The 18,040-nt window shown below is 28.0% G+C and overlaps 1 protein-coding gene across 2 annotated transcripts in view; it reads left to right on the forward strand.

Moving 5' to 3' along the window:
• LOC112596392 overlaps window positions 1-14,828 on the forward strand; it is a 65,244-nt gene extending 50,416 nt beyond the window's left edge. The window contains exons 1-6 of one of the 2 annotated variants that reach the window (XM_025342048.1): window positions 9,801-9,905; window positions 10,189-10,388; window positions 12,111-12,384; window positions 12,667-12,942; window positions 13,007-13,171; window positions 13,255-14,828. In XM_025342048.1, coding sequence (XP_025197833.1) covers window positions 9,807-9,905; window positions 10,189-10,388; window positions 12,111-12,384; window positions 12,667-12,942; window positions 13,007-13,171; window positions 13,255-14,274 — 2,034 coding nt within the window. In that variant the 5' untranslated portion in view covers window positions 9,801-9,806 and the 3' untranslated portion in view covers window positions 14,275-14,828. Of the gene's footprint in view, window positions 1-9,800; window positions 9,906-10,188; window positions 10,389-12,110; window positions 12,385-12,666; window positions 12,943-13,006; window positions 13,172-13,254 lie in introns of those variants that run through there. The other variant, XM_025342047.1, reaches the window with a different exon arrangement.
• Window positions 14,829-18,040: the final 3,212 nt, after the last annotated feature.

The following is an 18,040-nucleotide window of genomic DNA, read 5'->3' on the forward strand; positions in this document are numbered from 1 at the left end:
ACATATTAGTAATTTTACGGGCGTATTATTATTATTTTTTTTTTTTAATTTACGATCTCGTCATGTTGCAGTGTAAAATAAAATTAAAATAAGGAGGCTGAACTATTGATTTGATACAAGATTTTAATATTTTAAATACTAAACATAAGCATGTGGTAACATATCGGTATTACTTTCTCTAACTAAATTATATAGTCGAAGTACCACCATAGTTCACCTTATCTCTAAAATAATGTTTTTTTTTTTGTCTGCTAAACAATAGAATTTCATCGAAACAGATAAAAAATAATTTATACTCACAGATAAATACCTAGTTGTTTGAAAAAGTCCCGACGACTACCACATATAACCAATGTTTTACGAAAATAAGTACTTATGGTTCATATCATATTGTTCTTAAATATAATCGAATTACGTAACATAAATGTACACGCCTTACTCAATTAACTATAAAAAAAAAAAAAAAACTAAAATGTAGTTAATTTTGTTTTCGTTAGATTATATAGTTATTATTTAAAAAAAAAATTGTATATGAAACCTATTTGATGAATAATTATTATGAATGTAATTCTTTCACTGCAATCTATTTATATCCTTGAACAAAGATTTTAGTCTTGTTATTCTTAGTATGGGAGTATGGGAGATTTGAGTACGTATACGTACTTAAAATATCACCAGATCTGTTAATCACGACCACATAAGTAAATGTCATATTCACGTATGTTGTCACAATAAAATTTCTACGCAATTCTTTGATATGAAAACCTACCGACATTTAATAACGGAATGTCCTCGGCGAAAGTAACGTTTGTAAGATTTTTGGCGATGTTGGTCCGTTAAACTAAACGATACTTCACATAATATAAAATGTTTAATTATTTTCCTCGGGATATTAGATATAAAACCAGTTGGAAAATGGCTATAAAGTTTTTATTTAAAGTTATGTCTACAAACAACTAATAATAAAATTTGATTGAAAATCAACTAACATAAACTATTTTAATATCAATTATCATTACACGCATACACACACACACGCACACACACACACATATATAAATAATAATTTGATTAAATAATTAAAACATTTATGTTAGGTAAGTTATATCTAGCAACAAGTACTAAATGAATCACCATCTTATTAATGATTGCAGTCTCTCTCTTCTACTTCCCACATTTCCTTTTTATCGACGTGATTTTATTTCTTGATTGGTATGCCAAATACATGATACTGCCATATTTCTCATAATCTGAATTAATTAAATAAACCGGGTATAGTTTGCAACCATTTAAGAATAAATAGGTATATTGATGATAAATTAATTTTATAAAAATGTGTATAAAAAATTACAAATTAATTCCACGGTATTCCAAGAAATTATTAATTAATGTTCATAATAATTAATACCAATTTTCATATTGAATTGTTTTTGATTATAATAATTTATTTCAATATCGTTTTTTAATTATTTTGTAAGTTCTTTTTTAAATCTATAATAGAACTAGAGAATTTTACTCATTGAAAATTAATTCTTATTAAAATAACGTAAAAAATTTATTTTCTATTTTAATAGGTTTATATTTATTGGGCGATGCTTGTATAAAGTATATATGATATATCACTTAATTACAAATTTTGAAAACTATTAACATTTTTGAAAAAAAAAAAATCAAAAACGTTAATAATTTTGGAAATAATGAGATTTTTACCTTGTATACGTATTATTATATTATTTATATCATAATATGATAATATTATATAATTATGATCAAGTATTCATCTATACTGTAATTATGTTGTCAATAAACTAAAAAATATTGAGTCAAACTGGGCTTGTGAAAGCTCGGTTTAGAATATTTTTTATTATTATTATTATTGTAATATACATGATTGAATTATATTATTCGTGTAGAGAGTGAATTTCGACGTGGGTTTATTTTGAAATAAACTAGCTGTGAAATTTAATTAAATCATATGAAAATTAAATTGATTGGTGCATATATTTATGAATTTATAATGAATAAACCAGATGAAAATCAAACTGCTAGGCGTATTTATTTACGCATGTGATTTTTATTTTAGACGAACCAATTTGATTCACCATAATATATTGGCGTCCCATATTATACAATGTTTATATTATTAATAATAAAAATCATAACAATAAAAAACCCATTATTACTGTTATTATTAATTAAATAAAATTTATAGTTTAAGTTTATCAATTATACTATCACTACCTACTACGTTTGATGTTGAATGATAGTAGGTATAATAATATTACTCATAAGCCATAAGTCATAACATATAAAATTATTTGAACGTTCTCTAAAGTTTATTCTACATTAAATAACTCTGATCAGCATCAAAATACTTAACAATAGTATTTTACGTGATAATTTTTCTATGATTTTTTTTTAGGGATAGCTTAAAAATAAAATTTACTGTAGCAAACATGCTAAATAGTAAATCACTGGTTGGCGATTTATAATCCACGAAAATAATGTGGATTTAAGACTATTAAATAAATATACTGTATGGCTATATTCATAGTATTTGTCTTTGTTTATCATTCGTGATGTAGTTATTATTTTTAAATCTGTAAATTAAATACTAATTTTATCTGAACAGTTAAGCATTATATTAATCTTAACAGATTTATTATATGCGTAACTATATTCACGTCGACATTGTCTTTAAATACTTTCTATTTCAACATGAAATATTAGTAGGCGTTTTTATTGTACATGAATGAACGCATACAATTTAGTATTAGCCTTTAGTATAATACAAATTAAATAAACATATTATTATTTATACAAAAGCACTATTGTGTTAGGTACTATTTTTACTCTTTAAATTATAAAATAAATTGTAAACACTTAATATCAATAACACTTCATTGTGCATTTTAATATTAATGGTTATTAAATATTATTGTCATAAAAAAAAAGAAAAAAAATGAATATTATGCTATATGCTAGGTATTCCATACACGTAAATTAATGTTTATTATGATTTTATTTTAGTAATTTATTTCGTCTGATTTCATATAATTTAATAAATTAACTACTTACTTTTTAAAATCCTATGTTTATATTTACTTGTTGAAATACAACTAATAGTTAATTTTAACAATTTGTAGATATTAGGTTAAAATAGTTCTACTATAAATTATACGTTTAATGGTATTTATCTGTATGGCCGTGATTTAAAAATCATTTTTTATTTTATTTTAAAAACTACAAAATTAAAAATGTCCTTCAAATTACTTATAAATAATGAACTAATCAGTAATATTCTTATTGCTTGTTAATTATTTGACGAAATATGCTAAAATGAAAATGAATTCAAACTACTTTCGCGCTTAAATACGACTCTTTTCACTAATGTTTTATTTTCAAAATTCAGTTTAAAAATGCATATAAATTATAAACTAGTGTCAACTGTGTTTTTGTGAGATAAATCCATAAAGGTTATACACCGTTCATGAAAATAAATGTGTGTTTTGAGTAAATAATATATTATGCTTTATTATATAAGTATAGTGTACATGTTTAACAAAAAACTACTATGCAAATTAGTATATTATTTTGTATTTTTAAGAAATAAAATGCTTGAATAGTTTTATATTTTTATCACAGCTATCTCAATCAAAAACAACAAATAACAAGTACGGACATCGAGTTACAGTATTAGATACTCGTTATACTTCGTTTATAATCTGCACAAAATAGCGGTGTTTTTTGTCAATTCAATTTGAAAACGGTAGTTATTTTTAAAACGGGCTTGAGAACTGAGCCATTTTGTGATTGCTTATATTGTTTCAAAATTGATTATTAGTTGTAAATATTTTTCCATTATGTGCAAAAAAACTAAAAATAAAATCAAAAAATTATTAGGAAATAAACTATTATCTTTTAAAAGAAAAAAAAAATTATTTTTTTATTACTATTACATTTATTTGCAGTTTATTAAAATACGTTTATAGTCTTCGCAAAACCCAAACAAATCTTTGAGATTAATACATCCGTTAAACATACTGCTCTCGATAAAATCTTTATTAACATTTTTAATATCATCGTCCTAAGCAGTTTTATAGTGTGAAACAATATCTAATTTATTATACGAGCAATATCCTTTTAATGTTGAAGTTATACCAGAGTTAGCGAGTTTCTGAATTTAAATCCCATTCAGTTCATATCTCATTTCAGAGATAAGAAATACTAGCCCATTGTTTATAAATCAAATTTTATTTGTTATTTCAATAAGTTTGATTACTTCTCCCTCAATAATGTAACTTTTACAAGGGAGCGTATATGACACTGTTGTGAAAAGCTAAGTAATTTGACTACTGAAGCATTCTTGAATGCGCTCAATCGTTTTTTCGACCATCGTAGTGGCATATGCATAGATATTTATTTTGATAATGTCACCAATTTTGTCGGTGTAAATCTTCAGCAACAAAAGTTAAAAGAATTATTTTTATCTCGAGTTACCAGGAAAAACTAAAAACATTTTAAATAAATTTGGTGCGTGGTGGCATTTTATAACACCATGCTCTCCACATTTCAACGGCCTCTGGGAAGCCGTTGTCAAATCCGCGAAATCTCATTTATATATCGGTATGAATATTGCTTATGCTTATAAATAAATGTTATGTATTATTGTTACATTTTTTAATATATGCAACTTGGCTAATAAAAAACAAAAATCAACAACCAAACTTGGTTACGTTCAAGGCTAAATAAATATTTAAATACATAACCATTATGTAATTCATTCTTCGAAATTGTGTTTTGTTCGAAATAATAAATTCTTAATTAATTAATATAAGTGTATAATATTATAATGTTTTTCCAGTAATTTGTAACTGGAAATAATATTGTTAGGTATTTTTTTTTTTTAGATTGAAAATAATTACACCGAGGATATTAAAAAAAATAAATATATATTAACATAAAAAATATTACAATATTAGTTTTAGTATGTGTTAGTTTGGCTGGTAATGCACATTCAATTTTTTTTTTTAACGTGCCCAAGAATTAAACGATTATAGAAAAAACGAATCAATGTTAATAGAAATGAACGGGATTAAAGAAAAAATTAATGAAATGGAAAAATAATCCTTAACAATTATAGACACAACTAATAAGAATCATGCTAGCATTATGTTAGCCCTTACTGAAGGGTAGTCGCAAATTTCTAGATTATATCATGCCATAGAACAACTGTCGAAAGACAAAAAACATTCTGATTTCGTAAACAATATCAATGAGTCAGCTAATGTTGTTATTTATGGAAATAACAACACGATCCATCTTAACAAAACAAGAATATAATGACCGCTGCTCACGAGTCCCGCCGTCCGGTAAGTTGTCATTATTCATACATAAAGAATAAAAAAAAAAAAGCTATTTTTAAATCTTTTTTGTGCTGTTTTTTTAAATGTATCAAAAAATAGTTTTTAATTATTTGACAAGAACATTTCATTAAATAAATACCACCGAATTAAGAAGTTATAGTGGCTAATTCTCAAATTAAATATTTTTGTTTTTATATAAAAGTAATAATATAATGATAAATTTGCTTTTAAATGTAGGTGCGTGTTCTTAAAAAAAATTATAGGACATTATAGGATGTTTCCGTTAAATCTGTGAAAAAATTTTAGTTGGAGGTTTTCCTTCTGCGAGAAGGAACCTTATAACAGCGCACATTTTACACTTGGCGAGATTTCTTATCGACATTTTTCACAAAAACGAACATTACGAGCCAAGTTTTGGTAATGATGTGGATCGGCAGTGCTTGAGGGTTCAGGAGATCCCCACTGTGCACACTTTTGGAAAAAAATTCTTATAGCACGTCAGCCAAACATTTGTATAAAGTGTAAGAGTACTGATTCTTACTTTGTGGACATGTCTTGTATAATGTATGAATAATGACAACTCACCGGACGGCGTGACTCATGGGCAGCGGTCATTATATACTTGTTTTGTTAAGATGGATCGTGTTGTTATTTTCATAAATAACAACATTAGCTGACCCATTGATATTGTTTACGAAATTAGAATGTTTTTTGTCTTTTGACAATTGTTTTATGGCATGATATAATCTAGAAATTTGCGATTACCTTTCAGTAAGGGCTAGCATAATGCTGGCATAATTATTTTCAGTGCTTTCTACAATTGATAAAGATTGTTTTTCCGTTTCATTATTTTTTTCTTTAATAGTTTTATTCTTGAGTTCGTTAAAAAAAAAAAAAAATTAAAAATTATAATAATTGTTATGCATTTTAAACTTAGTACTTACTGATTTCGCACTTACAAAAAAAATTGAATGTGCATTACCAGCCAAACTAACACATACTAAAACTAATATTGTATATTATACATTTTTTCTATAAGCCAAACAGTTGTATAAACAGTAAGAGTACTGACTCTTACTTTGTGAACATGCCTCGTATAATTTATGAATAATGTGAATCAGTGATTCGTGGCGTGGCGTATGTACGCAGTGAAGCGTTGCTTACATTTAAGTTGTTAAACTTTATAGTTTATATTTTATAGTTTAAATATTAACTGTTAATAATTAATGATTTTATTATTAATAAATGAATATTGAAATAACACACTATTTTACAATGATTGTTTTTGGGTGTCACTATACGACGAGCAATGTTCCTGACGCGTCATTGAGCTTGGACTGGACACCCGTGCCTTTTATTACCCGATCCAGAGCGATATTATAAATACTATCTGCACGATAATAATGTATAATGTGAATTGATAATATCTATTACTTGTACATTAAACATAGAGACCACCTTGAAGTAAAGTCTTCAAAATATAATAAATTATTTATATCACTGTCGCCGAATAGAACAAAAATAACTTAAAAAATTAATTGAAATATAATATAAAAAATAAGCCTACAATCAAAAAGGATATTGGATATAATAAAAATACTAATTGAAAAAGTTACAATATAGTTGAATAACACACTGAAAAAATATAGAATAATAAAATTGCCTTTATTAACATAGTATTTTTACAAAATCATGCAAATAGGTATTAAGTTGAACTTAATTTTCATAAATACATTTTTCATTAACTATCGTTTGGCCTTGTATCGTCATTGTCTTGAATTGGCAATGGATATAACAATTTTACAGCCCTCTTCTTTGACCCGATCGCTGTATTGACCATTGCAACTCGCACCACACAATATATGTCCGGAAATACGTCGATTACGTGGCCTAGGTGCTATTGTAGCGGAGGTACTGCGCGAGGCTCTCACAAATGGATTTCTATTTTACCGGGGTTGCTTTAAGAGTATAATAATTTAAAATGTAGAACTATTAGAATGACGCTGGTATAAGCAGATGCTAACCCACTTACAGTGAAAATAAAGCAGCGTGAAATTAATAATGTAAAATTTAATTCAACGTAGGCGATAATGTGCGGATTAATATCCAAAAAGGTGTGTTTATAAAAGTTATTTAACAAACTGGTCTACGGAAATATTTGAAATTATTAAAATAAATAAAAAATTACCCGTTACTTATCAGTTGCAAGATTATAATATGGGAAAACCAATTGCTGGATGTTTTCATTTTGAGGAAATACACAAAACTAATCACCGAAATAAATATTTAATCGAGAAAATTATACGTAAAAAGGGTCATTAAGCAATCGTACAAATTGGGTTTAATACAATTGGTATTAGAAACTAATTTCAGTTAAGCTATATACACGATCGTGTTCGGTAGTCCTTTGAGGACTAACGTGGAACTAATCTATAGCTACTATACTCAGTTTATACTACTATATACAATATAATCATCATCATCGTCAAATATCGTAGACATTCAATGCGTTTTGGAATTAATAATAAATTTGATAAAAGAAATGTCTGCAGTGGATATGGAAACATGGGTGACCAAACACTGGATTTTTAAAAATTCAAGCTCTAAACAGGATAACAAGAGTCGAACAACGAATAAATGGCTGGAACTTAATTATTATCAACTATCTCGGGAATATTGTGATGTTGAGTATGAAGAAATCAATAGAATATTGAATTAAATTGTTGAATCTTGGTTGATCCTGGTTTGATGATCCTGCCTGCGGGTTTGATACTACATAATTTGCGGAGTAGACTTTATCGTATTTTTGCGAGTTGGAAAATTGTTAGTAATGCCTAATAAAAATAAACTAATATTTGTTATACAATTTGTTTTTTAAATAAAACAATATGTACAAACTGTGAACATTTTTGATGTGTCTGTTAAGGTTTGATTTATTTTCGAATGATTTTGTACATATCATAGCGTATGATACACACACCATTATGCTAACGTATGTGATATGTATAGATAGAATGAGAGGGGGCTAGAGGGTATTGTCGTGCACATACGCGATAGCAGGCGCGTGGATAGACTAGGAGGACTAGGGACTAGGCACTAGAACATACATTTTTATACTACTACTGATATAATATATTGTATACATATTTTCTATCCGCACGAGATTAAAAATTGAATTTGCCACCACTTTTTTGTCTCATACATATAACTGGTATAAACAGAATACACAATAAAAATAATTTGACCTATTAAACTGATTTTTAATTTTTACTTCTTTAGGTTGATGTAGTTCATAAAACTTTAATTTTTCTCGTAAAATATACGAAAAATGTTCTCAAAATATACAATTCAAAAAATACAAATTACAGTTCCGTTAGTTAGTTCATTATACTTGAAACAAATTTCGTATTAGAAAAACAATATTTTTTGTAGAATTCAGAAAAAATAGAATTTTCTTTTAAATTCTCGAACTATTAATATTATAGACTATAGTAGATGAGTTTTAAAAGGTGGCGAGATTGAATAATTGAATTATTTTTGTTGATAATGGTTGGCTTTATATTATACGAATTAATTTATACATTTTTAAGTATAAATGTTTATTTAGATAATTACTATAAGCGTTGATTGGTATACTATAAAAAAAAACACATACACATTTAATCCATATATAATATAATATATAATAATATAATATATATATATAATCATATTAATCTTCATATTTTAAATTGTATAAAAAATAGTCAAAACTTATATTATTTTGTTTAATTTATTATATACCTATATCAATTTATATAATTGTTACAAATCATATAACATTACGTTAAATAAAGACTTGTGATAATTATGTGTGTGTGTGTGGGTGCTGTTGTAATATTTGTTATTCTAATTCTATTTAATGTTTTCGTACAATTAAGTTATGTAGTACAGTTATCGAATACCGTTAGGGTAAGACAACGTATGAGGATTTACCCAGGACGAATACAATTTGGCAGGATGATGTGACTTGGTATTGGGTAATGGATGGGAAGAGAATTAAGTGTGTGAAAAATTCTCATGCACGAGTAAGTTGCTCGTGTTTTTTTTTTTCATATTTGACCGAAGTTTTATTGTTACAAGGCAATTATAACAACTCGAAAGAAGTTTAGAGTTTCAGCATATTATAACAGAATTGTACTTATAGCGAAATCCGCTCCCAAAATAATCAGCTATTCATTTGTAACGTGGGATCTCATTAAAACTATAATCACGTAATAATAGCAACATCGTATTAGAATAAAAATTATGATTTTTTTTTTTAATCACTGCAAAGCGGAAAAGTGAAATTATTTTCATTAAACTATCCGGGGATGGGCAATTATACGACAACCGTCTTATTTACTAAAATAAAAAAAAAATAATAGTACGTCCGCTTAGTCTTGTGCGCGCGCCCTAATCATGAAGTCCTGTCGGCTTTGTAATCGTGAAAAAAGAACGAATCGTGAAAAAGGAACGTTGTCTCGCGTATCCCATGCTTGGGTACTACGGTTTTTAAAAGTGAGATTTCTGTTAAAATAGTACGGGTTTTAATTATAATATATTTTGTAAAAGTAAAATATTATCCATTATTACATATCATTATAATATTTATTTTTAATTATCATTTACAATTATTTTGAAAATTTAGTTTTTATATTTTTTTTATGAAAAATTTTAACAACAAATCGTCTTTTGTATCTAACCAGTTTATGCTTACTATAATATTTGTGTTTATTGTTATTGCTATAATCGCAAAAGTGCAAATGAAAAAAATATTGATAATTCTGTGTTATTGTCACAGGACCAACCAAGACCACCGGTGTATAATGTGGAAGATTATGCTGGATCCCTGCGAAAATTTGGAAAACGAGGGCCTACGTCGGACGCCAACAATGGTGACTCACCCGAACCGAAAGAAACCGAAATGACACTAAAAGAATTCACATCAGCTACCGAGCTACTGGAAAAACTAAGTTCCGACCTAAAGCTTGCGTATTTCAGGTATTTATTAATTTATTTATTAATTTCATTTTTAGAACTAAGAGAGTGATGTAAAATGTATATACTGTTTAGTATATGTATACTATATTTTGTGAAATCGTAGAATTTTAATATTTTGATTAAAAGCAGATCATTTATCACAATTTCACGGTTATCTATTAAAATTAAATTTTAGATTAACCCAGTAATTTTAAAAATGTTTAGCCATTTTATATACATAACATTATAAAGGTCATTTTATATAGATAAAAGATTTTATTACATATCGCGCACATGATTTTAGTCCAATAGAAAAAAAAATAAAATGAAAATAAAAATAAAACTAATTAATTTTCAAATCACGTATTTTTTAGCACATTTGTAATTATGACCTAAACAACCTTGTTAAATTCGCGAATTCAATTGTTCCTAAGCTATTTATATAATTTAAAGCTCTTCACGCTCAGGCTATAATACATCTATTGCATTTGGTAGAAAATGATGACTTACCAAAAAAGGAATGAGTGTATTCGTCGTAAATACAAATGATAAAATTAATTAAAAACCGCTGCATCCTGTATTCCGGTAATGGATAAATAAAAAAATAATGTTATAATCATTTATTAAACAGATTCTAGAGTTAATAAAAAATTCCCAATTATTGTTTGATAAATTTGATTTCAAATAGTTTCAATTTATTTCGATTACGTTTCATACTAAATATATTCTAATGAATTGTAAGTTATATTGAGAAAATAGTAAATATAATAAATTATTTTTAAACTTTTAATGGAAAAAATTAAAAATAGGCGTAAAAATTGAAAATTAAGATAAAGCTTTAGGTAATAAGTAAATAGTACGTTTTGAGAAATGTAAAAATATCTTTCGATATGCCAAATAAAGACGCAGTACACTTAGTGAATACCATTATTTTCAAGTATGGTAAAATAAAATTAAGTAGCCGAGTACATCTTTTATGAATTGGCTACGATTTGTTACGACCGAGTTACACGCCGCAAATTAAACCGTTGTAAACACGAAAATGTGATTTTGTTTGTAGGTCATTAGAATAAAGAGATGTTATCGGTTGTTAGAATCAATACGTTCAATTTAATTATAGTGGTGCGTATGTTATTCGCTATTCCTGTTTGACACTAGTAAAAAAAAAATTATAACGTAATACAGAGTCCCAATGCCCTAGTGTATGAGCGTGCGTAAAAAAAAAAAATAAAATAAATATATAACTCGACCGGCTTACCCGAAGAATAACGGTTATAACACTGCCAGTATTAATTAACCACTAAAACCGGTACCGGTCATTTATTTCAAGCGGGAACGAGATAAAAATGTAACGTAAAAGGTAATAATAAATTGTTTATCAGCCGGTTAGTATAACACATAATATAATACATAAATATAAGTATATATTGGATAGTATAGCTAGTACGTCGTACGCGTACTATGTATGAAAAAATAAATTGATAATTCGGAATACCAACAGTCCAGTTTAATTGAATGTCTGCGATATAATATGTAAGATTGCGTGCTGTGGCCTTGCACAGGATGTTAGAAGTGATGGTGTCCTTACTGTAGAAGATAGGTACCAATCACACTATCCATATTGGGTCAAAAGTTTTAAACTATTAATTAGTTAATTAATTAAAAAAAAAAAAGGAAAGAGTTGTTCGGTACTTAAATGTATAATTTTTTTATTCTGTTTTGTTTTCCTTCAAAAATCTATAGCTTCGTACAAGAATTCGTCGGCGACCCAATAGACGGAGTGACGTTGTTGCTGGAGCTCCTGAAAACTATCCAACAAAACGGCACACAAACAAAATGTACTCCAGCAAACCAGCGCCGTATCACATTGGACGAAAACGCGTGCCTGCAATGTTTGAAGTATTGCCTACGCTGTCAGGATGCGGCTAGGAAATTGGCTATATCTCCGGCCGGGCTGTATACGCTCGCCGCGTGCATCATGAGCACTGTTAATCAGTCTCGTCTACTGACTTTGGAGGTTTGTGAGAACGTATTCTGTTTGAAATTAAACGTATTAATAATTGTTCGTCGAGTCATTTTTAAGACACAATGTTTTAGATTAATATTATACAATTACTTATAAACAAATATGTAAAATAATTAACCGAAAGCACGAAAATATCGATTTAGTATCTATCTAATGTCAGTAAACATTCTGTGTTATACTTAGCGTAACGACGTACGATTCAAAAATGTTTTCACTGACAGAAAATATTGTGCTATATTTGATGACAATTCGATTGCATTTGTGTGTTTATAGTTACTAACCAAGGCGTGCTGTGAATCAGGTACGGTAGACGGACACAATACGGTTTCGGACGCGATGAGTACCATGCGACTTAGATTTGCCGAGCCCGTCAGATTCAGATTTCTAGTGGGAATGATGTCCGGTAGCGGCAGTTCCGGTATGGAACTGCTGTTGGCTGGCTTAAAGTTTATAAACGCCTTCACAGAAACATGTCCGGATCTTCAGACAAAGTTTTATGTGCAAGCCGAACTCAAACAAGCTGGTTTTAAACCTGCAGCTATACTAAAAGTAAGATGCATTAAAAAAAAATAAAAATAATAATCGTCTTGAGTTAACACGGTCGTAATTTTAGAATATTTCCAACAAATCTCCATTGTTGAGTTCCGTATCAGATGAGATATACAGATGGCAGAAAAATTTCATAAATGTTGAATCACTAAAAAGACAGCATGATGAGGTCATCAGAGAGGCTAAGTCTCTTAGAGAGAAAGTAGTCATGCTAGAAAAAAAAATTCACGTGAGTATAACATACAACCATACTTGTCGATTGACGATTGATATATTAATTAATTTACTTATCGTTTTGTTATTGATATTTAGCTTCTCCAAGAAGAGAAACGTGTAATTTCTTCGCGCAAAGATCACGCGGATATATCGCAAAAGAATAAAATTGAAGGCGGGGGTAATTCTGCTGAAGACGAAGGTATCAGTTCTTCCGAACAAGACGACTGCGAAGAAGAAGTATCGTCTAAGAAAGTAAAGGTTCCCTACAAAATGTATAGCGTATCACAAGGTGATACGACCATTGAGGAAGTGCTTGAAGACTTTGATAAGGTCATAAATGATGCGTCCACTGAGTCGGGTGGTGGACGAAAGATGTCGTCAGTGAGCAGCGATAATTCCAAACGGTATTACGAGTATTCCGACACGGACGACGTGGTAATCATACCTACCAGAATTGTTCCCGAACCACCAAGGAGGTCCAGGAGCTTATTCATGAACAAAAACTTTGAAGTCAATCCATTTTTCGAGGACGACGAGGAGAGCAACGACTCCGAGTGCGCTTACGAGGAGGATGATGAGGAAATTAAGTCCAAAATAAAACGGAGCGAAACGTTTCATTCGGTCCAGAAACAGATAAAACGGTTTTCAGATCTGGCGCTGCACAGTCACCGCGTGGAGGACGAGGAGAAAACCAAGGACGGAGGTAGACGAAAATCGATATACAACGTCTTCGGCAACGCGACTCAACCGGAAAACTCGATGTATGCTCACAATAGACCGGTAACGAGGTCAGCGAGCACTAGGAACGTCAACGATTCACGGATACCTGTCATAAGGTTCGACCACTGCAAGTCCGAAAGGTCCGTGTACTTACCAATGGGTAGCAAGGTCACTAAAGAACCCAAGGTCTTCATGACCCGGGGCCACAACAACGCTGGACTGTATTCCGGATACAAGGACTCCACCACCACCACCACCGTCGGCGGAGGAAAAGACCCGAGTTCTAAGTGCAAGCTGAGTTCAGGTGGTAGTTCAAACGGCTTGAAAGCGCTACAGCACATCAACATGTCTGTTTCCACGGGGAAGCTCACAGATTTCCCATCGGGACTCTATTAGACTGAACATGTAGAGAATACATCTACGTTATATGATAATTTATTATGATTATGGTATTAGTGTTATTTTTAAACGTTGGCGTTCTTAATGTACATACTCGTACGTATTATATAGCATTATGTAGCTTATAGTTGATTAAAAGAAAAAAACAAACACTGTAAGCTTAAAATATTATGTCGTTTCATTGTGATTGTTAAGCCTATCGAGTATAAACTATAATTATGGTGTTTAGCGAGTACAATTTAATTCATTTACCAACAGTTGTACAAAGTTTTAAAGTAGGTATATGGTACATAGGTATATTGGTTAAAGTACAATATTGATTACCGCTTGACTGAATAGCATCTCTGTTAGCCTTTACGTGTTTTGATTAAGAATTATTTTTTAATAATAATAATATAATAATATACTTAAATTTAGACGAAACGCCAAGTATTTCTCTTTAAAATTCTCTCCAAAGGTAAAATTTAGAATAAATACGTAGTATAAATTCACAAGCATATAATTTGTATGTTTACAAGGTAATTATTAGTTATATAAGGTAAAAAAATGTATAATATATACTTTAGATTAATTACATAATATTATATTCATAGCATTTGCATACAGTTATACGAACATATAAATTGTTTAAGATCTGTATTTAGTATTTAGATAACATTTAAGATAGTTCAATAATAACAATCTTGTTAATTTAGACTTAAGAGCCTACCTATTGAAAAGTATGTGCAATATTTTGAATTAGAGCAGTAGTATATTTTTTATATTATATAATAAGCTATTTGTTTTAATTGCTCAACCAACCTTTATAAAACATATAAATATTTAAATTATAGGTATTTTTGTATTTTATTTTTACACACGCGTAAATATTAATTTTTATGTAAAATAAATAATCTATGTATTTATAATAAATTCAAATAATTCAATCTCATATCGTAATAATTAAATATAAATATATATGTTAATTTAAAAAATTGGCGGTGTTCTTGACCTTTATTCTAATGAAAATATTCTCGTATTCGATTCACTCAATGATGATCTGGCCAGGGAGCGAGAGACAATTGTCTACCGGGCACTCGATTATGTCATCATTAATTTACTTATAAGCTTATAAGAAATTATGATCGAGACTACAAGAATTATACAATAATGTTGCCACGGATTTTTAAATCCAAAGAATTCTATAAATTGAATATTGTAAGCTGAGTATTTTTACACTATTGCCGATAAGCGAAGCGTTAGTAATGTTCGTAATATAAACTAATATAATTTCATATTTTTTATCAAACGCATTCATGTCGTAATCAATGCAATATTTCAACATTCGCACATAAAATTGAGTATCTACATTCTACGCTCTACACCAGAGGTCGGCAATTAAATTTTATGGAGGTCCAGAAAATCAAAAAAAAAAAAATTTCGAGGGCCAGTAAAAACTTAAAACTCAGATATTAGTTAATAATTGTTGTGTTATCGCAACTATTATTGTAAATAGCAATAAACGATAAACACCATCGTAATCTCTAAATATATCATAAAATAGATAAAATATATTTTATGTGTGGAAAACCAGCATTATTAAAAAATATATTTTTTGTGGTCCAATTATTTTTCCTTCGCGGGCCGCCTATTGCCGACCACTGCTCTACACTGTAGAGTCTACAGTATCTACTACTCTCAAATTCTAAGTAAATTTATAATACATGATGTACTGTGTACAATAAATAAATGTCAATATTAGTATTTATCTATATTACCTATATAATCATTTTAATTTAAATAACTATGTCTTAATATTCTTCTTGAAAACCTTGGACATTACAAAAGTACCAACATAATACATTAATTATTAATGAACAATATATCTTTGTTAATAATTCATTCTTTATCAAATATAATACGTATGTGTTTATTATTTTTATTTGCAATAAAATGAAACGTGATAAATCAAAATTATAGACAATGTGGTCAATGGGATATTAAGTATTTATTAATATTTTATGTAGAGGCCAGAAAATTATTAATTTTTTTTTAATTTGATGTTTAAATTCAATTTGTTTCATAAATAGATTGTTCATATTTATATAATTATATGAAGTGTAAGAGTATAGAAAATTTTTTTGATAAAACTATTAACTAGAAAGATGAATAATCTAAAATGTAATGTATTAATATACTCAATTCTGAGCCCCAATAAGTAATAGCTGATGAACTACACGAACCTCTTAACATACAGTCTGCCCTTGGACCCACTGATCCATAAAATTTATTTATTTTTATTGTTATAATTTAATAATATTTAGAATGTAGGTTCTTGTATTAAACTATTTGACTGATCAAATTACAAAACCAAAATTTTGGCGTCGAACAATAATTATAAGTGTATAATAACATTATTAAGTGCGAAAATTCTAAATTCATATTATGGTTTAAATTGTTTACATTATGGTATTAAATACCCATTGTTCATATTATTTAATATTACACTTATCAAGACCAAGTAAAATTAAAATTAGCTAGAGAAATACTAATCATTTGATTCTTATAATATTTATTTATTGAAATGTATCATTTGTAAATCATGTTATGTATTTGTCACTTACATACGCTGCAATGAAATCAAGCATGGTTACATACAAAATAATTTAACACATGAAATTTAATCTATAAAATAAAATAGATAAAATGAACAATTCAGCTACAGAATTAGAAAATCATTCTTGGAAAGCGAATTACAAAAGAGTCTGCAGTTATAAAAGAGTTTTAATATCTCATAAAGTTGACTATTATTAGATTCTAGACAGAGTTTTAATCATAAAACAATGTGTATTTTATTTAATCCTTTTTTATTTTATTTATTTATTTTTTTTTTTGCATCAGTGTATAGATGCTTTGATTTTTAACTTTAAATATGATTTCTGGCAGCAAATTGGATCTAGTTAGTACTTAGAGGCAATCCAAATCAAAAATTTTCCAGTACTTTTCAAAATAATTAGGAAAAACATAATTAAAAACTGAGGAAAACGAGAACTGTAACTCCAAACCAATATTTTTCAATTTTGATTTGAAAAGTTTTAAAATTTATTATAGGTTTCCTTACACATTTTTATCATACTTATTTAAAAATATTAAAAATTTATAAGCACAATTTTTGTTTATAAGTATTTGAAGTTCAAATTTTGAAAAAATTAGTTAAAATCACGAACATTTGCCGGTCAAGTTGTGGTTAAATTACAAATGTATGAAATGTTTAATTTTCATACCTAAGGATTGGTAATTAAATTTAAGATTTACAAGTAGTTCATACTGTAACCAAAATATGTTCAAAATATATTAAAATAGTATTTTATTTTTTAATTATAGGCTGATAAGTGATAGAGCGTGTTCACTTAGAATCATTTGTTATTACAGATTCTAATTTAACACATACATTAAAATTTACTCCTCAACGATGAGGTTCACTCAATATCTATTGTACAGTAGAATGGTTATTTACTTTCCTCATTTTTTATTTTTATTTTTTAATTTTAGAAAAAATATTGTGGATATAAAAAAAAATATAAGTTTTATGTCTAATTTGATTATATTTATTCAGATTATACATTTCATATTTCTTCATACATGATAACCAGCATATATTCTGTATCATGCAATATTTATTCAACTTACATATAAATATTGATTATTTTAATAGACTCTAAAAAATAAATAAAATTACAGTCTCATTTGAAAATAAAAATGTGTGCTTTAGTTAAAAAAAAGT

Source organism: Melanaphis sacchari, unplaced genomic scaffold (genome assembly GCF_002803265.2).
Source record: "Melanaphis sacchari strain LSU unplaced genomic scaffold, SCAv2.0 Contig31_pilon_pilon, whole genome shotgun sequence".
Taxonomy (NCBI): Eukaryota; Metazoa; Arthropoda; class Insecta; order Hemiptera; family Aphididae; genus Melanaphis; species Melanaphis sacchari.